The 23,872-nt window shown below is 32.9% G+C and overlaps 1 protein-coding gene and 1 pseudogene across 5 annotated transcripts; one reads left to right on the forward strand and one right to left on the reverse strand.

Moving 5' to 3' along the window:
- Window positions 1-1,168: 1,168 nt before the first annotated feature.
- On the reverse strand, window positions 1,169-15,768 carry LOC131803367 (uncharacterized). 5 transcript variants are annotated; one of them, XM_059124577.1, is made up of 8 exons: window positions 15,382-15,751; window positions 14,939-15,131; window positions 5,606-5,742; window positions 5,386-5,551; window positions 4,886-5,028; window positions 4,162-4,385; window positions 1,523-1,751; window positions 1,169-1,469 (listed from the first exon to the last, which is right to left on the reverse strand). In XM_059124577.1, exons 3-7 carry the CDS (start codon window positions 5,739-5,741, stop codon window positions 1,644-1,646), a joined length of 777 nt encoding a protein of 258 aa, XP_058980560.1. In that variant the 5' UTR covers window position 5,742; window positions 14,939-15,131; window positions 15,382-15,751; the 3' UTR covers window positions 1,169-1,469; window positions 1,523-1,643. The 5 variants fall into 5 exon arrangements, 4 of the variants coding, with proteins under 4 accessions (XP_058980560.1, XP_058980562.1, XP_058980561.1 ...); XR_009342544.1 differs by lacking the exon at window positions 4,162-4,385 and having other exon boundaries at window positions 15,382-15,687; XM_059124579.1 differs by lacking the exon at window positions 14,939-15,131 and having other exon boundaries at window positions 15,382-15,768.
- Window positions 15,769-17,606: 1,838 nt separating this feature from the next.
- On the forward strand, window positions 17,607-18,754 carry LOC131803413 (KRR1 small subunit processome component homolog; annotated as a pseudogene).
- Window positions 18,755-23,872: the final 5,118 nt, after the last annotated feature.

Raw genomic sequence — 23,872 nt, forward strand, 5'->3', positions numbered from 1 at the left:
AGTGACCCAAAATCCATGTTTCTGATTCCAACTCTATAGGTTCACCCACAATTCAAATTGTACCAAATTTAGTACACAGTAGTACCAATTTCCAAACCTTCCTACATACCCCAATCCTAAACCCCCACGGTGTTCCTAAATCAAAATTTCAGGATTCCAACTCTGTTCTGTTCACCCACCATTCAAATTGTACAAAATGTAGAACACAGTAGTACCAATTTCCAAAACTTCCTACATACTCCAATCCTACACTCCACAGTGATCTTAAATCCAAGTTTCAGGATTCCAGCTATATCGGTTCACCCACAATTCAAATTGTACCAAATTTAGTACACAGTAGTACCAATTTCCAAAACTTTCTACATACCCCAATCCTACACCTCCACAGTGAAACAAAATCCAGGTTTCTGATTCCAAATCTATATGTTCACCCACAATTCAAATTGTACCAAATTTAGAACACAGTAGTACCAACTTCTAAACCTTCCTACATACCCCAATAATACACCTCCACAGTGTTCCTAAATCAAAATTTCAGGATTCCAACTCTATCTGTTCACCCACAAATCAAATTGTACTAAATTTAGTACATAGTAGTACCAATTTCCAAACCTTCCTACATACCCCAATCCTACACCTCAAAATTTCAACATTCCAACTCTATCGCTTCACTCTCAATTTAAATTGTACCAAATTTGGTACACTTAGTACAAAATTCTAAAACTTCTTACATACCCAACCCCACAGTGATCCCAAATTCAAGTTTCAGAATTTCAACTCTATCGGTTCACTCATAATTCAAATTGTACCAAATTTAGTACACATTAATACAAATTTCTAAATCTTTTACATATCTCAAGCTTACACCTCAACAGTGATCCTGACACCAAATTTAATGATTCTAGCTCTATTAGTTCACCTAAAAATCAAATTGTACCAAATATAGTACCATTTAGTGCTCATAAGTATTAATTTCTTTAAGTTATTGTAAATAAGTAAGTATTTTTTGGGTACTGTATTTAGTTATTATAAGTTTTCGGTCGGTTTTATATTACCATGAAGTGAATTAAGAAATGACAAATTAAATGAAATGAGTACACGAAAACGGCTAAAGATGTATTTTATAAAAAAATATATATAAGTACTATAATAATAACATAAGCCAAAATAAATTAATAATGAATATTTTTATTCATAAAAAAACACGTTTTCAATACTTATTAAAGAATAGGCTTTAAATTTAAATTAATCGTCAATAAAAATTTTACAGCATTCATAGAATTAATAAAACATGATAAAAATATTTTGAAATAAAATTATTGTAATTGTGTGTGCGTGTGTGTGAACATATCCCATACATGGGCAAGAGTATTTCATATGCATGAAAAGCTTATATCACTAAAAAAAGTAAGAAAACACTGGGTCCGTGGAATGTTGTGGCGGTGACTGTGTGTTGAAAGTGGGGAAATCTGAAAAACAAGCTGTTAGAAACAGATTATAAATTAATACTAAAACTTGTTACCAAATTGTTTAATTTCCTCGAACGGCAACTTTTTTTCGCTGGTTGTCTATCCATGTTTTTAATTGAGCCGGTGTTCTTTTACATAGGCAGATATTTTTTTCTATAGCTGCTGCACATTGCTTTATGGAAGGCAACTTCTCCAAGGCCAAAATATCTCCAAATGTTCCTTTAACGGAATCAATTTCAGCACTGCTCCACCTCTTGCGTATTGTCCGTCCGAAAGGGGATGCTAAAATATTGAAAATATTGTTATTTGTGTAGTACTAAGTTGGTTAAAATACAGCTAAGTAATCAAAAATATTAAGAATTATAGTTTCTACAATTTTTACTTACTACTACGTCTCTTCGGTTTTACCATATCTGTTTCTGAATCTTCAGAGTTTTCCTCCAAACCTTCATATTGCATACTCCCTTCGTTATCAGAAACTATATTTCTATTAGAATTACTAGTTTCGATACTATTTTGCAAATTGCACCCAGCAGCCGATAATAAAATTTTTGACACGCTTGTAATTTCGGCTACTGGCACCGGTACCCTATATATGCTTTTGTGGATGTCTTTGTGGTGGCCTAAAAAGTTAGCAAGTCTATCAACCGTCGATTCTTGCACGTTCAGCAATGAGGTATATGTTGCTATGTGTTTTCGCAGTTTTGTGCCTCTAAGTGTATCGGGAATCAATGCTCCACACTCTGATGCAAATTTTCTCAGCAAAGGACATGCTCTGCAGTAACTTTTTGCTAAGCTGGACTTACCAGGCGCACTAAATATATATGGATTTGTCTTGGAAATGCCAGCCTTTTCTCTGAATTTAAGAATAATGTTAATGGACTTAATACACAGTGGGTCGAGCAAAACGCTCACGGTTCTTCCTAACTTTCCCCGTAACGTGATTCGAACGAATTGTTTGGCGAAATTAATGGATTGTTTAGAGATATTTTCCAACATGCCAGCTTCTACACAATCAGTTATTTGTTCCTTTTTATTAAAGTTTTCAATTGTTAACCTTTCAATTTCCCCAGCTCTTCGTCGATTGAATACTTGGATAAATATTAATGTAGATTCCAAAAGTTTTTTCCAGGAAATGAAATTGTAGTTTAAGCATAATTCGGCGAAGGAATCAAGCATTATAGTTCTTAAATAATCATACAAAATTTTGATATCGTTTTTACTTGGCAAGTCATTAGTTTTTGTCCTTTTCCGATTTTCGAGATCTTCCAGAGCTTTTTTGTTGATTTGTACGGGTGTTTCCTCTACCCAAAGAGAAATAAAATTGTCTAAGTTACATTTAGAATCTTCATTTTGACATTTAATAAATTCATTTCGTTGTATCCGTGCGCATTTTTTTATTAAAGATGACAAGGATGTGGCAACAGCTGGCGTTGCGAATCCTTTATCAAAGGTCCACTTTGCTGTTTTTCGAAGTGCCTCAATAGCATTATCGAACAAATATGGTTTGAATATATCTTTCAATTCGGATATCTCCGGCACAATTTTCATAAATTCTATTTTAAATCTACCCAAAAGGCGCATGTTTGCTCGGATTTGATCATGGTGGTGACTTTGAGAAAGTTTTTCGGATAATCTGTTACCATATCGGATAATTAATTCGTCGAAACGTATTGCTTTGGTTATGTTATCATTTCGGAGAACAGGAAATATCGTTGTTTTCATTGCAGGACTCGCAACATGGTGTATATATTGAGTTAATTTTCGCCCTTCAATAAAATTTGATCTGGAGTTGTGTTTTTGAACACATTTCCTACTGTGTTGTCGTGATGCAAATTTTGTATAAAATCCTTTACATTTTGGACAGCATATATAGTCGTCGGCTTTTCGGTTTGTTTTTTGTTGTTGTCGTCTAGATACAATTAAAATACCAGTGTTCTGATCACTGCATGTATTGTGTATGAAATCTCCTTGTTTTCGAATGTCTTCAATTAATTTTAAACGTTCTTTGCTCAATTTGGGAAGTGCCATTGCTTGTTTAACTAGATTTTCGTTTTTATGTTTTAAGAATAAATGTCGAGCAATTTTGCACTGCAATGTTTTGCAATACATGCAAAAATGTCTTTTTAGTTTTGATTTTGAAAACGGAACTCTTAACGAATCTATCTGAATTGGAGCGGTGTTAACTTCTACAATGGAACTTGTATTTACTGTTGTATTTTGTAAAGATGAATCCGGTAGGTATTCTGACACAGATTTGTCATTATATGGCATAGAGGAATCAAAACTTTCTGTAGCCAACGTACTTCTATTACCTGATGATTTAATAGCAGTAGAATTTTTAGTCGTTGGGTTTTAAGCACTGCATTTTTAAAAGAAACAGATTCGCCACTTGATGAAGTTTCATCCCACGTTGACTCTGAAGTGTCCGACAATATATGATCACTTTGTTTGGAATGATTTTCAGATGAAGGAATTTCAATACCAGTCACTTTCGTTATAACAGGCTCCGATTCGTCTAGTAGTGTGTCATTTTTGTTACTTTTAGAGGGATTATAATCTTTCGAGTTCATCGTGCTTTTTTGTAAGACTGTAGAGTTCTTAAGATGCCCTTGTTTTTTGCCAAACTTACGTCAAAAGCATTTAAAGAACATTCACTACCAGAATTATATATTATTTCGTGATTTCTTACATATGATGAATAATTTGAATCTTCTCCCGATGTTTCGTGATGGTTTTTATTTTGTAGTTCCATTGAATTGTCATTTATAATTTCTGGTTCTGAACTCTTCTGGACATTTGTTGTAGAATTTGGTATACATTTATTTACTTCATATGTAGGCTTTTGGTCTACATGTTTTGAGTGACTTTGTCTTCTTTTCATTCGCTTTAATTCCAGAAGTTTCTTTTTGTCATCTATAGAAAAACTTTTTTTTATTTTTGCTCGTATATAATTTGTTTACATCAGATATTCAAATACTTTAAATGTTTAAGATCGTCAATAACAACAAAAGGGTTATGCGCTAGTATGCAATTAAAAAATTATTTTCAAAGTAGTGTTTTCTTCATAACAAATTTATATTATGAAATGTGGAAAATTATATATAAATTTATAAATGTTTTATCATTTTTCTGTATATTAATGACAATCTCAGACACCTTGTATTTATATTTTTGAAGTAATCATATGTGTATGTAAAACATGTGTAGTGTAAATTAAATTCCAAAACGATAACGTCATGGTACTTCCAAATATAGTAAAATGATTAGTTGTGAATTAAAATTATCATCATTGTGTCGAATATGTCTACGCTAAATAACTGTTTGGGAAGCAATATATGTTTTTGTTCAATAGTGTATATGTCTTATTTTTTAAAAGTAATATACAAAATCCATATATTGATTGACGAACTCACCATAAGATGCAATTAGTTTTGCAGAATAAAAACCACCTCTATATTTCACAACACAATCACTGCCTTGGAGTTGTGTTATAGTTTTTGAGTTAATAACAAAATAATCATCAGTGTCGTAAGCAACCAAGCTAAAAGTTTTTAGGCTGTAAACAATGAAAATGTTAATAAAACTACGCAACAACAGTTACATCATGGGTAGGCATAGATATGGGTTATATAACATATTCCAAGTAAGGTTTTATAATCAGGTGGTTCTTGTTTGATTATTTTATTTAGAATAAGAAGGTAAATAAAAACTACTTCTTTTTCTTTTCAAATATCTCTTATATGTATTAAACAAGAGAAGAACTACACATATTTGGAATCTATATATGAACCAATTTGATCTAAACTTATTGCATATCTATACCAATTCGTGCAAATTTATAACTAAATCGAATATAATTTATTTTAACTGAAAAATTGTGCAGGTTCTTGTAAAAATATATATACTAACTTACCTTTGTAACATTTCATTATTTATGGACGATGACATATTTTGTATAGAATCCCTTACAGTTTCCATCGCTTGTGATGAATAAGTATTCTTTTGTTTTGGCTGTGTTTCTTGCCTTTTGGCTTCGTCTTCTTTTATATTCTTTAAATTAGAAAGTTCTTCCTTGTTGTCTAGGAAATGAAACTGTCAATATAACTTTAAATACACCTCTTACATTAATTTACCGCTTTTTGCTATTATCGTTCCCAGATAGGATCCGCCTTTGTATTTAAAAATATATCCGTCCCCGTCAAATGGTTTGGTTTTTTTTGTGTCTACGACACAAAACTCGCCATAATTATATGACACTAATGAAAACATACTATATAAAAACAAAAAATAAAAATATAATCGAAAAGCGATAATAATGCTGTTAATATTGATGTGAGAACCAAACTAAAATATTTTCAAAAAATTTATGTTTTAGGTTGATTTTCGGCTTCTCCTGATGCTTGAAAACATATTCTTTAAAAATTTTCGCCTTCTGTCGATGCTTGAAAATTTTTTTAAAGAATCCACGTCTTGTGTTGTTTTTTGAAAATTATTTTAAAAAAACCTACGCCTTGTGTTGGTTTTATATATTTTATAATATATTTTTAAAACAATCCATCCTTTGTATTGGTTCTTGAAAAGTAGTTTTAATAAATCCAAGCCTTCTCCTTGTCCTTAAAAAATATTTAATAAATCCATTGACTTGGATTTTTTTTAAGAATATTTGTTCAAGCATCAACAAAATAGATGTTTTTTTTGAGAATATTTGTTCAAGCATCAACAAAAGTCGTGCATTTCTTTAGGAATATTTTTACAAGATTTTTTCACAAATATTTTTACGTATTCCTTGAAAAATCTTCTTAAAAAAATATACGCATCAAACAATATTGAAAAAAAATCCTTTTTTTTTAATAAAAAAATCAAGCGTGAACTTTTTTTTAAAAATTTAAGAAGCAAAAATATTTTCAAAGACGTGGATTTATTAAATAATATGTTCAAGAGCGTGGATTTATTAAATAATATTTTCAAGGACGTGGATTTATTAAAATGGTTTTCAAGGGCGTGGATTTATTAAAAACTATTTTCAAGGACGTGGATTTATTAAAAATTATTTTCAAGGACTAACTGAAGGCGAGGGTTTATATAAGAATATTTTTCAAGGCCAACTGAAGGCGAGGATTTATTACACAACATTTGTCGAAGGATTCTTATAAATATTTTAATTCTTGAAATCTTTAAAAAATTCTAGCATCAAAAAATAGTTTTTAAAAAATTCTTAAAAAATCTACGTTGATGCTTGAAAAATATTTTTTCACAAATATTTTTACGTATTCCTTGAAAAATCTTCTTAAAAAAATATACGTATCAAAAAATATTTAAAAAAATCTTTTTTTAAATAAAACCAGTAAGGAAAGGACGAAAGTCGGACGGGCCTGACTATATGATACCCTACACCACTCTGTGTATATGCAGGAGGTGCTATTGGAACAACATAAACTCAAATAAAAACATAAACTAAAAACAAACTAAACTTAATGCAATTTGGACTAAATTCAGTAGCCTGTGCAAAATGTCGTTGCAATCTGACACACATTGGGTTTTCGTGCACTATATAGATGAAATCGGCCGAAAATAGATATGAGAGCTATATCTAAATCTGAACCGATGTCAACAAAACTTAACATATGTTAAAATATACTCAATTTGGTACGTTGAGCAAAATTTTGTCGCAATTGGATAAATATTGGGGGTGTGGTGCACCATTTAGATGAAATCGGGCGAAAATATATATGGGAGCTATATCCAAATTTGAACCGATTTTAACAACTTTTAACATACGTTATTCAAGGCTCAATCTAGTGGGTTATACAAAATTTCCTCGCAATCGGACAAATTTTTTGGATATTTTGGACCATCCGATAAATATTGGGTATGTGGTGCACCATTTAGTTAAAATCGGCCGAAAATATATATGGGAGCTATATCTAAATCTGAACCGATTTCAACAACACTTCGTACATGTTATAATAGGGTTATGTTGGTACGTTGTGCAAAATTTCGTAGTAATCGGACAAATTTTTTGGACATTGGTACACCTTTTTGGTTAAATCGGGCGAAAATATATATGGGAGCTATATCTAAATCTGAACCGATTTCAACAAAACTTAACATATGTTAAAATAGGGTTAAGCTGGTACGTTGTGCAAAATTTCGTGGCCATCGGATAAATATTGGATCAATATTGGATCGGATCGGCCGAAAATATATATGGGAGCTATATCTAAATCTGAACCGATTTCAACAAAACTTCATACATGTTATAATAGGGTTATGTTGGTACGTTGTGCAAATTTCGTAGTAATCCGACAAATTTTTTGGACATTGGTACACCTTTTTGGATAAATCGGGCGAAAATATATATGGGAGCTATATCTAAATCTGAACCGATTTCAACAAAACTTAACATATGCTATAATAGGGTTAAGCTGGTACGTTGTGCAAAATTTCGTGGCCATCGGATAAATATTGGGTATGTGGTGCACCATTTAGTTAAAATCGGCCAAAAATATATATGGAAGCTATATCTAAATCTGAACCGATTTCAACAAAACTTCATACATGTTATAATAGGGTTATGTTGGTACGTTGTGCAAAATTTAGTAATCCGACAAACTTTTTGGACATTGGTACACCTTTTTTGTTAAATCGGGCGAAAATATATATGGGAGCTATATCTAAATCTGAACCGATTTCAACAAAACTTAACATATGTTAAATATTGGGTATGTGGTGCACCGTTTAGATAAAATCGTCCGAAAATATATATGGGAGCTATATCTAAATCTGAACCGATTTCAAAAGAAAATAATTCACGTCATTCTAGATTAAAATTTGATTCGCTGTGAAAAATTGCGTCGCAATCGGAAAAACATTGGATCTTTGGTATACTATCAATTTCAATAGGGTTCGTCCTTGGGCCAAATAAGCAGGCTCGCCAAATTTCAACTCATTCGGACAATAAATGCGACCTGCATCAGTTCACAATAATACATGGACAGACGGACGGACATGCATAAATCGACTTAAAACGTGATTCTAAGTAAATCTGTAAAAGCACCTATGGGTCTATCTCGTCTATTTGTGCATGTTACTTACAAATGCACAAAGACATAATACCCTGTACCACAGTGTGGTGTAAGGTATACAAATCAAGCATCAACAGAAGGCGTGAACTTTTTTAAAAATTTAAGAAGCAAACATCAACAGAAGCCGTTGATTTTTTTAAAAAAATGTTTTCAAGGACGTGGATTTATTGAAGAATATTTTCAAAGACGTGGATTTATTAAATAATATTTTCAAGGGCGTAGATTTATTAAATAATATTTTCAAGGACGTGGATTTATTAAATAATATTTTCAAGGGCGTGGATTTATTAAAAATTATTTTCAGGGACTAACTGAAGACGAGGATTTATATAAGAATATTTTTCAAGGACCAACTGAAGGCGAGGATTTATATAAGAATATTTTTCAAGGACCAACTGAAGGCAAGGATTTATTACACAATATTTGTCGAAGGATTCTTACAAATATTTTTAAATCTTGAAATCATTAAAAAATACAAGCATTAAATAATAATTTTTAAAAAATTCATAAAAAATTTACGTTAATGCTTGAAAAATATTTTTAAAAAATACTCGCCTCAGTTGATCCTTGAAAAATATTCGTTAAAAAAAGATACGCTTTCAGTTTGTCCTTGAAAACTATTCTTTAAAAATGTTCGGTTTCTGTTGATGCTTGAATAAATATTAAATAAATTAAGTGTTGGTTCTTGAAACTTATTCGTTAATATATCCACGCCTTCTGCTAGTCCTTGAAATTATTCTTTAAAAAATACACGCCTCAGTTTGTCCCTGGAAAATATTCATAAAAGAATACAAGCCTTAGTTGGTCCTCGGTAAATATTCATAAAAAGTACAAGCCTTAGTTGGTCCTTGGAACATATTAGTTAATAAATCCACGCCTTCAGTTAGCTCTTGAAATTATTCTTTAAAAAATCTACGCCTTCAGTTGGTACTTGAAAATAGTATTGCAGAAAAATGTATTTCGATTCAAAGCAAAATTAAATGACACATATTTCAAATCCAATGAGTTTGGTCGTAAGGCACTCGAATAAGTTCGTATAGAATAGGTATGTCTGGGTACTTTTCCAGTAATATTTACTCAGTAACTTCATTTGAGAGAGTAAGGGAGAAAATACTTTTCCAGACAAAATATTACAAAAACAAACACATAGAAAATTGTTTTTGTATGCAAAGCTAGTGTCAGTTTGATATGTCGTAAAATGCAAACAAAATACACAAAATATCAAAAATTTTATTTATTTTAAAAACATATATTTTTGGCATTTACACAATAAAATTTAAAAACATGAATGAAAATCTTAAAAATTCGTAATTCTGTAGCTTCACCGTCATTCCTCTGATTAGGACATTTCCAGCGATATGTGCAAATCTTACCAAAATGCTGGTAATCGGCAATAGTTCAATGAAATGGGATTTGTTGCTTCAAACGTTCCCAGTAGGGAATAGAAGTAAATTTTATATGAATGGGCATTGTGCTGCCGTTGTGATTTTTTTATTCCTGAATTTTATTCTACAATAGATGAAGCCCACACCAAGAATTCCATCCGTTAAAACGATATCACAACACATGTAATTTTTTGGTTTAGGGGCCGCCCTATTTATGTATGTATATATTTATACATATATGTAAAACAAATAAATCCTGCGTTATTTATTAATTTTTTTTTTGTCTGGAAAATGAAAATAAATTTCTGATACAAAACAAGGCGTGGATTTATTGAAGAATATTTTTCAAGGATCGACTGAGGCGTGGATTTATTGAAGAAAATGGCCTTAGTCTAGTTTAGGCCCCTCGAGGATGGTTTTTAAATTTTTATCACATGGGGTCCTAATTACGACTGGGTCCTGATTTTCAATGGCAAACTGAAGGCGTATATTTATTGTATATTATTTGAATAAATAATGAAATAATAATGAATAAATTAAAAAAAAAATCCACGCCTTGGCTCTGTGGTGCACCACTTAGGAGAAATCGGCCGTAAATATATATGGGAGCTATATCTAAATGTGAACCGATTTCAACAACTTTTAACATACGTCATTCAAGGCTAAAACTAGTGTTATGCAAAATGTCGTCGTAATCGGACAAAGTTTTTAGGCATTGGTACACCTTTTAGGTATAATCGGGCGAAAATATATGGATTTAGATTTAGATAAAGTCTGAATAGATTTCAGCAAAACTTAACATATGTTATAATATACTCAATTTGGTACGTGGAGCAAAATGTTGTCGCAATCGGATAAATATTAGGTCTGTGGTGCACCATTTAGATGAAATCGGTCGAAAATATATATGGGAGGTATATCGAAATCTGAACCGATTCCAACAAAACTTAACACAGGTCATTCTAGGCCCAATTTCATCCGTTCTGCAAAATCGCACAAACAAAATTTATTTCACGTTATTCTATATTAAAATTCGATACTCTGTGCAAAATTACGAGGCAATCTGACGAACATTGGGTCCTTGGTACACTATCGTAAAATCGGACGAAAATATATATGGGAGCTATATCTAAATCTAAACCGATTTTCACCAATTTCAATAGGGTTCGTCCTTGGGCCAAATAAATAAACTGTGCCAAATTTCATCTCATTCGGATCATAAATGCGACCTGCATTTTGTTAACAATAATACATGGACAGACGGACGGACGTACGGACATGCATAAATCGACTTAGAAAGTGATTCTACGTATATCCTCAAAAGTAACTATGGGTCTATCTCGTATATTTTTGCATGTTACATACAAATGCACAAAGACATAATAGCCTGTACCACAGTGTGGTGTAGGGTGTAAAAATGTCAATGAGGCAGGCCTGGTATAACTGATTGTACCCTCCTCCATTAGAAATCTTAAAAAATCCAAATTTAATGGTATGAATAGATTTTAGCTATTTAAAAAATCTTATGAACCTATATTGGACGAAAGGTTCTGTCAAGAAGTCGATGACAAATTTTCTTGATTCCGGTAGTCAATGATCAAAATTTCTTAAACAAATTGTAGATATCTGGTATACATTGAAAAAATATATTAACATATTGCAGGAAGCATGTAGATGATGACAAAATATTTTTATACCCTACACCACACTGTGGTACAGAGTATTATGTCTTTGTGCATATGTTTGTAACATACAAAAGTATTTTTTGTTTAAATTTATAATTTTTCAAACTTACCAGATATGACTGACATATATACCCAATAATTGCACTAAATCTCGGGTTAAGGCTTGATATTCGATTAACAAATTTTCAAAATTGTTAAAAAAATTGCGAAGTACAAAATTTGGACGCATTTGGATATTCCGTTCGCTTCATATAAGATTTATAAGTTTCCAAAATATTGACCCTTTGTGGGGAAGGTACTGGAAAAGTGGGCCGATATGTCCCATCTTCCCACATTATACTAGTTTGGTTAAAATATTAGCTTGCGCAAAGTTTGGTTCAAATCGGATAACCCTTTCGCATGATGTTATAAAATTCATATTCAGCAAAATTGTGACTTTTTGTGTGTGGGAGGTACCAGGAGTGGACCGATATTCCCCATCTTTGAACTTGATTCAAGTTTGGAAGAAATATTACGATGTGCAAAGTTTGGATGAAAGTGGTTACTGCCTTCGAGAGTTATCGTGCGCACCAGCCAGCCGGACAGGCACACAGACGGACGGGCATTTGTAAATCGACTCCAAATTGTCTGAAACGGATTTGGTCCAAAGGAACATGGGGTCTTAAACCAATATTTCAATGAGGCACATTTTTGTCGTAATAAAGTGTATATACCCTCATAAGCCTTAAGGCTGAGGGTATAAAAACTGACGTCTCTGGTAGTCTCTGATAAAATATTCCTAAAAATTTAATAGGCTCCTAGTAGTCGATGAGAAATATTCTTACAAATTTGTAGATATCTGGAAGGAACTAAAAAAAACATTCTTAGAATGTTGTAGTCCATAAAAAAATATTTTTAAAAAATTGAAAGTATCTGGTAGTAGCGGAAAAATATTATTTAACAATTATATGCCTCCGGTAATCTATAAAAAATATTCTTAAACAATTCTAGGCCTCTGGAAGTCGATTAAACAGATAGTATTAACAAATTGTAGGCATTAGATAGTCGCTGAAAAAATATTTTTGGAGTAAATATATACGCCATAGAATGCAAATGTTATTTTTCACACATAAGTCGAGGTCAATTGGACCCGCTAAATATTGACCGATCATCATGAATTCAGCTATACTTATTCGTTGACCATATCCCCTTCTCCGAGTAAAATTCCGTTATGTTTGGGTCATAATTGTGGCCTCTGGAGCGACCAGAAAAATAGACAAAAATAAACTTTTTGGTCCATTTGAACCCCAAAACATTAACCCATCATTACCAAAAACAGTAGGGGTCTTCTTTAGCCAATACCGGAAATACATATTAAATTTCGTGATGATTGGTCCATAACTGTGGTCTGTATCGTGTTTACAAATTATAATAGACAGACGGACGGACGGACACACATGTCTAGATCGACTCAGCTAGCCGAGATATGACGATCGATATGCCAAAAGGTGGGCCTAGGACCAATATTTCGCGGCGTTACAAACTTTTGGGGCCGCACAAAGCTATTATACAACCTAGTTGTGTAGGGTATAACTATATCATTGTCAAAGTTCCATCTCTCACTTACCAATTCAGTAAATCTTGCAGCGTAATTTTATACGGATCCTTTGATTTGCCATATCAAATATTTCATATTTTAAATCTTCAAAATTGACCGCCACAGCATTACATGCCCGAATTTGTTCAAGAATACCACTAAAGAAATAATGTAATGTTTGGACAGTCAAATAGCCATTGTGCTGGACATCTAATATGCGAAACAAATAATGTAACGATTGTAGTTCATGACGATTATGCAAACACAGAACGAAATCTAGGAAGGTATTCACCATCAAAGGTACGACATTCATCAAAAGACTATACCACCGTACAAACTTAGAAACTCTGAACTGAATAGGGGGTAACCGGAATGGCATTGCACTTTGGCAAACAGGCGACATTGGCAGTGGCAGCTTGCACAACTTTCAAGTAGTCGTTGTAACTAATCAATTGCTGACCCATTGGTGTCACTTGTGCACAATATTTTTCCAATATCGACCACAACGTATTCAATTCCTCATTATCCAGCAGTTCTTGTGACGTTTTTGCGTAGGTTTTGCCTTAGGGTTCATGGAAAATTTTCGGTACAGTTCAATATGTTGGATGGTTAGGATTTGGTTTTCCATTTGCTGAATTGGATTTATTGGCACCAGCACATCCACCACTGCTGCTGATTTTGAGCGGTGCATTTTCATCAAATTTATGCATTTCTTCTTCGCTGGGTTTCTTTGTTTACACTTAAAGATTTTCAAATGCTTTAATATTATCCGGATGCAATTCAAGTTATTTTTGTAATTTAATAGAAATATTAAATGTGTTTTTGTTTGTTTAAGAATTCTTTTACACACAGATATTTTATCTACAACTTTATGTAAACACAGGCTGTTACTATCAATTGTGTGATCTCTTTGAAATTGAATAGAGCGGGGGATTACTCTCTTGGTTTGTCAGACACATAGCCCATTTAACAGGTCATGTAAGGCCCATTTATAAGGTCAAACAGTAAGACCAGATGATTTCATCAGTGCTGTCAAAATGCGTTCTATTTTAAATTAATCGTTTGAAAGCGTAAACAACGAATTTTACATTACGGGGGTATTTCAATCAAAATGGAAGAAAATATTCGCTTCTTACATGATCTGTTATATGAGCCTTGAGGTCATGTAAGAAGAGAATATTTTGGTCTATATTTTTTCAACTTAGGCGTGGATTTATTAATTTATTTTTTCATCATATACGTGTTTTTTTTAATGTTTTTTCAACGTAGGCGTCTAAAGAGTGAACCATTATGATAATTTTTGATAGTGATAATTGCGGCCCAACAAGAAACCAAAAACAAATTCGGTTGAACAAACTTCCAAAAATACCGAAAATTTGGGGCTACCGCTATATGCAGCTTTACCAAATCGTGGACCCAAAAAAACCTTTTTCAATACCAAACATCCCAGGAGTAGTATATATGTTCTTTCTTTAATCTTGCGAGCGATATCGTGATTTTAACAGACGGAATATATACCTTATGGGGTCTTTGGAGAATATTTGAAGGTGTTGCAAACAGAATGACAAATTTACAAAGTTATACAAATATAATATATATGTCTGTTCCAGAACCTGAAAGAATGTAAAATGTTTTACTACGATAAGAATTTTTCCTTTATGACATCAAAAATAGTAAAACATAGTACATTCTTGCAGTACGGGAAGAGGCCAATAATATAAAATATTTTACTCACCTTGTATAAAGAACAAAATACCAATGGTACGCCGATAGTTGATGCTTGACTTGATTAAATTCAAAGAAAAATTTTCAAAGGTCCGCTAATTTGTCTGCGAAGTTAAAAATCCAATTTTATGGATGTGCCAGACATGTAATCTTTCTAATCTTGTTAGAATTTGTCAGGTTTTCTAGTGAGGATAAATCTCGTCCTATCAAAAAGAAAATTGATTAAATCACAAAAAGCAACGACAAAAATTGTGTATTTTTTTATTTTATGGCTGCTTTAAATGTATGTCTCCTCTTTGTAGGCTTGTAACTTTGCAAATATATATATACATATGCAAAGTTATAAATTGACATAATTTTTACAAAACAATTTGTTTGTTTACCACCAGCCGTCAAAATGTCGTCAACATTTTCAATACAAAATATAATATAAAATATAAAACGTTTACTTACCTTGTAAAAAGAAAAAAAAATGCTAATAGCACAAAATAGAAAGGTACGCCGTTGATGCTTGAATTGTATCGTTGCTGCTTGAATTCAAAATGATTGTTGATGCAGGTCAATTGATTTTATTAACCGGTAGCCATTTACGATTGTGACTACTTTCGACTAATAACCTGTAATCATTTACACATTAAAGCTTCATAATATGAAGCACTGTATCGATTTATCTTGTTGGAATTGTTCAAGTTTTCTAGTGAGGATAAATCACCCCCTCTATCGAAAAGAATATTTACAAAATCACAAAACGCAACGATAAAAATTATGTAAATTTATTTCTTATATTTGCAAAGAAGATATATAAATTAACATTACTTATTATAAAACAATTTGTATATTTACCACCAGTCCAAAAAATTTAATAGTACGTTTACATTGTACCGGATTCCGTAACCAAGTGGGTTTAAATTGTTATATGCCAAATAAATCCCCATAATGTAGGTTAAAACCATGGCATAATTATAGAAGGTAGTTTCATTAAAGATATCGGTATTGGCAGCGCTTTTTAAATTTGGAAATCATCTATCATTTTCAAATAAATTAAAAAATATTACCATAAACTTTTGTGCACGACCAGTGGCATATTTTTAATATATTTGAAACATAATATTGTCTAACAGTTCCGCGTACTTTTTCTTGGATAAACCATTTTAAAATTACAAATACTTATGCTTATTACATATATACATATGTATATTATTATATAATGATCATGAAATTCAAAATTTGTAACAAAAATACTTCTTGCCACTGAGCACATGTTGTGCGTACATTTCGAAGAAGAATATTTCCATTTACATTTTGAAAGCAGAATGTTGTCAAAGTCAAATTTATGAAAAAATTGTATTCGTATGTTGGCAAAGGATTACCTTGTAAGTGCCGATTAATATACAAAATATGAACCGTTTATATGCCTTGTAAAGTCGAATGCCACACTAAAGTGATTTCATGAAACAAATTACACGAAATTATGAGTTCTTAGATCGAGTTCCTCAGCTGAACATTTTTTTTAAATTAATGTAGTGCTGAACTCGATGTAAGGTCGCCTACTTTATCATGAAATTACTTTAGAGGGCATTTACATTGTTCTGGATTTAGAAAATTCAGTGGGTTTTAAAAAAGTTCTAATGTACATTCTGTTTTAGTGTGACAAAAAGAAAAAAATAGCCAATATATTTATTAGCTAAACCATTGCAGCATTTATACCCAACGTGTTTAATGATTAATCGTCATTTAATCATCATTTGGATAGTCATATCGATAATGTCATTTATTAAATCACAAAAAGCAACGACAAAAATTATATTTTGTTTTTCATTTTATGGCTGCAGCGAGGAATTTATGTAAATTTACGCTACAAGCCTACAAAGAAAAAAATGCACATATTTTTTTACAAAACAATTTTTTCGTTTACATCCAATCCATAAGAAATCGTCATTTAAAATCAAACAAGTAAAAACGCCGTTAAGTTCAGCCGAGCCGAACTTATTAACTCGCCACCATGATCTGGACATTAAAAGTACATGTAATCGATCGGTACTTTTATATATATCGTTGGTTGTGCCATGGTAATTTTTTGATAGGACGATTTGACACACGGCGAGAACGAAGTTACAGCCAATTTGCATAAAAAACGGGGCCATAATCCTCAAAATACCGGTACCGCTATATTGGGGCTGTCGTAAATTTTTATATGATATTTTTTGTGGGAAGATTTGCAACCCTATCTAAATTCAAAATACCGAATTACAATCAATTCGATTGAAAGTCAATTCGGGCTATCTTATAAAGTAGATGAACATTTATAATTCTCGCTTCAAAGACTTACCAAAAATCTTCAAACGTTTTTAATTTTGATTTGCCATTTGCAAACATCAAAGACATAGAAACGTAAAGACTTGACAAAATGCATTTTGGAAAAATAGTTTATCGAAACATATGTAGGGGGCTTCTGGCATAACAGAGGCATGTAAATAATAAAAACGCGAATAAGAGGGAAAAGGTGCCCCCTACATATGTTTCGATAAACTATTTTTCCAAAATGCATTTTGTCAAGTCTTTACGTTTCTATGTCTTTGATGTTTGCAAATGGCAAATCAAAATTAAAAACGTTCCAACTGCTACAAAGGAGGAAGAAGAAAAACTTGACAATAACGAAGGTACTTAAAGTGAAGTGACGATTAGGGTGTGGCAGTGAATCAAAGGAGCTTAAGCAAACAAATGAACCCTTCGAAAATGCTTGGGCCATGAAAATACCAGCCTTCAAGCCAGTGGATAATCCAAATGGACTGGTGGAGGAGAGTTAATTTGCCACACTATTCCCGAAATATCGTGAGAGGTATTTGAAACAAGTCTGGCCATTGGTACAACAAGCTGTTGCTGAATATTATCTGAAAGCTGAACTGGATTTAATTGAAGGCAGTATGGTGGTGAAGACAACACGTAAAACCTGGGATCCCTACATTGTCATCAAGGCACGTGATATGATTAAGCTAATGGCTCATAGTGTACCCTTTGAACAGGCCAAACGTGTGCTACTGGACGAGATTGGTAGAAAGAAAAATTCTTCAAAAGACATCAACGTTTAATTGGTCCCAGTGGTGCCACTTCGAAATCCATTGAACTTTTAACTGATTGTTATGTTTTGGTTCAAGGTAACACGGTCTCGACATTGGGTCCCTATAAGGGTCTACAACAGGTTCGTGATATTGTCATCGATACCATGAACAATGTGCATCCCATTTACAACACCAAGGCAATCATGATCAAACGGGAACTTATAAAATATCCAAAATTGGCCAATGAGGATTGGTCGCGTTTCCTGCCCAAATTCTAGAACAAGAATATCAGCAAACGTAAACAAACCAAGGTTAAGAAACAAAAGAAGGAATACACACCATTCCCACCGGCACAACCCGAAAGCAAAATCGATAAACAATTCTTCGGCTTCGGCTGAATATTTCCTTAGCAAAGAACAGAAACAACAACGCAAGCAAGAGGAGGAGAGTAATGCCAAACGATCTGAGGCTGCGAAGAAACAAGAAGAGAAACGTCAAAAATAGTTTATCCCGCCTACAGAAGATTCACCGTCGTCAGCGGCAAAGAAACGTTCCGCCGATGGGCATGATAATAAGTTGGAAGTTAAGGCGCTTAAAGCCAAGTTGGCCAACGCTAATAAGAAAATGAAAAAGGCGTAGTATAATTAAGCTTTTCAAAAGGATTTCTTTGTAATCGTAGTATTTAAGTTTTATACCTTTCTTATTACATGTACTTTAGTGGAAAATAAATAATAGAGATTTTTTACTGTTTGTGTAAAGAATTGTGATTGAGGTGAATTTTATTTGAAGAAGGATAGTAGATAGAAATTGGAAATATTGTAATTTTTGTAAAAATTGGCTTCGTATATGGAATGATTGATTATTTTTATACCCTTCACCACACTGTGGTACAGGGTATTGTCTTTGTGCATATGTTTGTAACAGGCAAAAGGAAACGAGATAGACACATGGTTCCTTTTGAGAATATGCATAGAATCACGTCTAAGTCGATTTATGCATGTCCGTCCGTCTGTCTGTCCATGTTAAATTGTAAACAAAGTACAGGTCGCATTTATTATTCGAATTGTATGAAATTTGGCACAGCTCAGTCATTTGGCCCAAGGACGAACCCTATTGAAATTGGGAAAAATCGGTTCAGATTTAGAAATAGCTCCCATATATGGCACAACGTACTTAATTAAGCCTATGAGGTGTGCGAAATTTCGTGAAAATAGGTTCAGATTTAGATATAGCTCCTATATATATATATATTCGTCCGATTTAAGGTAAATGGTGCACCAAAGTTCCTAAATATCTTTCGATTTGCACGAAATTTGGCACATCGTACTGAATTCAGCCTAGAATGATGTGTGCTATGTTTCGTGAAAAGCGGTTCAGATTTAGATATAGCCCCCATATATATTTTCATCCGTACTGAATTGAGTCTAGATGTGTGCTAAGGAATTGAGTCTAGAATGATGTGTGCTAGTGTGCTAAAAAAATCGGTTCAGATTTAGATAAAGCCCCCACGTATATTTTTGTCCTATTAACACGAAAATTTGTACACCTCATTCTAGGCTTAATTCAGTACATTGTGCCAAATTTCGTGCAAAGTACAGGGCAAAATTATGATCCGATTGATATGCAATTTGGTAAAGCTCATTTATTTGACCCAAGAACTAGGGTTCGTTCGTTGAAATTGGAGAAAATCAGTTCAGATATACCACTCATATACATTTTCGAACGATATGGTATAAATGGTAAACCCAACCAACATCCAAAGTTTGTTCGATTAAAATTTATTTAAATCGGAACTGATTTCAACCGATTTCAACAAAGCTATATTAAATGGTTTGGTATGTATATGACCATTTATATTAGAACAAATTTAAAACATGTGGTTCAATTGTGTAGCTGTGTACATTTTCGTTTCAATCACAAAAAAACTAGGTATCTGGTACACCATTTAGATGAAATCAGTCTAAAATGTATGTAAGAGTTGTATAATACAGGTGTTGGGCAAATCCTCCTTCAAAATTATAGATATTGGTCCACTTTTTGTGGTAAGAGGTATTATGTCTTTTTGCATATGTTTGTAACAAGCAAAAGTTAACAAGATAATGTTTAGTTACTTTTAAGAATATACATAGAATACGTTTGTCTTCTGTCCGTCCTTGTTAAATTGTAAAAAAAGTACAGGTCTAATTTATGATTCGATTGAGATTAAATTTGGTAAAGCTTATTTGTTTGACCCCGGAACTAGGAAATTGGACAAAATCAGTTCCGATCTAGATATACCACTCATACACATTTTTGTCCGATTTGATATAAATGGTAAACCCAACTTCCAAAGCTAGTTCGATTCATTATAGGCTCAATTTTATACGTTGTGAACAATTTCGACTTAATCCGACAAACATTGGGCCTTAGTGCACCATTTAGGAGAAATCGACCGAAGATATATATGGGAGGTATATCAAAATTGGAAACGATTTCAACAAAACTTAACACATGTCATTATATGCTGAATTTGATACGTTGTGCAAAATTTCGTCGCAATCGGGAAAAATTTGCGTTAATTAGTGCATCATTTAGGAGAAATTGGCCGAAAATATATATGGGAGCTATATCAAAATCTAAACCGATTTCAACAAAACTAAACACACGTCATTATAGGCTCAATTTGGTATGTTGTGCAAAAATTCGTAACCGGAGAAAGATTGGGCCTTTAGTGCACCATTTAGGGAAATCGGACGAAAATATATAGGGGAGCTATATTTAAATCTGAACCTATTTCCACCAATTTCAATAGGGTTCGTCCTTGGACCAAATAAATGAGCTGTGCCAAATTTCATCTCATTCAGATCATAAATGCGACCTGCATTTGGTTTACAATAATACATGGACAGAGGGACATGCGTAAATCGACTCATAAAGAGATTCTTATTCGAGTGACTTACGACTAAACAGTTCCGATGTTTTGAAAAATATTTCATTTATTTTTGCTTTGATTCATTGCCTATATATAAGGTCTACCGGGAGGCGAATTCATGCCTTAGTTTTCCTGTGCTGTCAAGCGTTTACATCGCGAAAAATCAACCATAACAAGGTAAAAATACAAAATATCTTTCGGAATATCACAATAGTATTATTGTGCACGTATACTTTTGTTGGAATAAATATATTTTTCGTATATTTATTCTTCGAAAAATTAATTTTGACATTCAATGAAGACTACAGCTGGCCTTACCGGCAAACCATATAAACAAACCTTGACCAATATACATCACATATATCGGCAATCTATGCAATTTCATGTCAAACTTAGGGACTTTGATGTTTATTTACTACTTTTTAACATAATGTAAACATGTATGGCAAAGCTCGTTTGTATTGTTTGATAACGGCGCTAGTTTGTTTGATAACGGCGTTAGCATCGTTTGAGAACGGTGTTAGTGGCCTCGGAAAATTTTCCGAAACACGGCAACTCTGCCCAACATAAAATATTTAATTTTATAAAAAATTGATATTACCGATGTATATAAAGGTATTTCTTTTACATAAGGAATAATATTAAGCAGATATTCCTAAAAAGCAATCAAACTCAATTTGTATATAAAATGTCCCCAAAAGTTGAATGTCCCCAAAACTTCCGCTAGATCTATAATTTATCGGGGACTGTCCCCAAAAAACTAAAATGTCCCTAAAAATATCATTGTATCGAAAAAACTATCGCTGGACATATATATATATATATATATATATATATATATTTATATTTCTGGTTTATTGTGCACCAAATGACTAGGATCAGAGCAAATGGACTGAGTTATGGCAAATTCCGACTGAATTCAACCTAGAAACAATTACTTCAGTAATATTTGATACCGTGCATCAGATACTGCTCGAAAACACCATATATGTAATAACAGCCCAAATCGGATAGATTTGTTCATATTTAACCGAAACTTTCCAAATGGGGAAACTCGTCCCGGTATATCTATTGCTCCAATAAATATTTTTCAATACAATCCTTATCGAAGTTATATCATGCTATACAGCAATGCTATTTGGAACTAGAGGTGCAAAAGCCTCCGTCAAATTTGATGAAAATCAATTCAGATTAGGATATAGTGACTAATCTAATCAAATCAGGTTTATAGTTGGTATGATCTATTTCACTTAAATTCCCAATATAAACTTTTTTGTTACGTGAGCTCTACTAAATGTGCATAGTGATGTTGGCCCCGCCCGACTTTTGACCTATCCTTACTGGATTTGTTTTGGACATACTGGAATTAATGCACCCACCCTAACTCCCAGCATCATCCACTCATCGAAGCAGTTGAATGAAATTAATTGTGGACATAATGAGACGGCTAATGCTTCTAAAATGAATTTCATCAAGCGATGACATTCAATAAAAACTATTGCTGTCGGGAACATGACATTGTGAATGTTGTACTCGAAGCCATTAAAAATGTTTTAAACAACAATTTTGGTTATAAATTTTCGCAAACGTCAAGTACTAATACATTTGCACAAGTTTGTTATTTCTATTTCTATTGCAATGCAAAAACAAAACAAAAACTTCAAAAAAACATCCTTCCGATTGCATTTAACGCCGACCCGGACCAAACATTTTTAATTTATTTTTAGTGCGTTTCAAATTCGTAAAGCTCATTCATCCGACTACAATAAACCATGACTAAACAATGGAAAACCAACAAATTGAAATAATCCAAAATGCCTCTATCCTGTCCTCTTTCATTGTACATGAATACACACATACATACAAATGTATGTATGTGTGTTTGTGCAACTAAAATTCCGCCAAAGCCAGCCAGTATTCATTCTATTATGGGACAAAAATAATGTTGCGCTCTAGCAATGAAGTGGCATGTGGCGAGGAAACAATTTTAAATTTTGGAATGAACATAAATTTTTGTTATCTCAAGTAGAAATTTATTTAATTTGTTGCTGTTTTTGTAATTCTGGCATTGCTTTGTTTTCAATCATTTCCGTTGCGTCAGGAAAATGTTATTCGATTCAATTGTAGAATAAAGAATTCAGCTATTTTCCCCCATTGTATTTAATTGGTTTCGTATAATTTTGTTGATTTAATTTCAATGCCATTCAACGATGAATTGAAGGGAAAATCATTGGCGAAACTAAATATTTTTACAACGGAACAGAAATGATTATATATTTATATATTTAGTCGGAATGTTTTGGGGTAATGAACAGAGATTGATTTTGTCAAAACAAGTCATAAAACGTGGAAATGGTATTGTGATTTTAATTTTGGTCCCAATCACCGAACTTAAAAATACAGATTTTAGCCGGTTGGTGTCGACAATGCAAAAGGGGATGCATGATTTAATGACGTCAAAACCTTACGTATGTATCATTGGATACGGCCACAAGGTGCCTCATCGAAATAACGGTTTTAGACCCTAGGCCTCTTTGGACCAAATCCATTGCAACATATTTGGAGTCGATCTAGCGATGTCCTTCTGTCCGTCTGGCTGGTGCGTACGATAACTCTCGAAGGGAGTATCCGATTTGGCCCAAACTTGGTACATCATAATATTTTTGCCAAACTTAGATCAAGTTCGGAGATAGGCAATATCGGTCCACTCCTTCTAGGACCTCCCCCCACAAAACGTCAAAATAATTTACTGCACAGAAAGAGAAACGATTATGAAATTTTCTACAACTTTGCATATCCTAATATTTGCATCAGTGCTAGGTCAAGTGCGAAAATATTATTATTATTATATATATTATTATTAATCCAAGGTCTGGTGTAAATAAACTCCTTCTGGTACCTCTCCCACAAAGGGTCCACATTTTGAATATTTATGAAGCTTATAAAACACGAAATTAACACTCGATTCCATTCA

This window comes from Musca domestica, unplaced genomic scaffold (assembly GCF_030504385.1).
Source record: "Musca domestica strain aabys unplaced genomic scaffold, Musca_domestica.polishedcontigs.V.1.1 3, whole genome shotgun sequence".
In the NCBI taxonomy this organism is placed as follows: Eukaryota; Metazoa; Arthropoda; class Insecta; order Diptera; family Muscidae; genus Musca; species Musca domestica.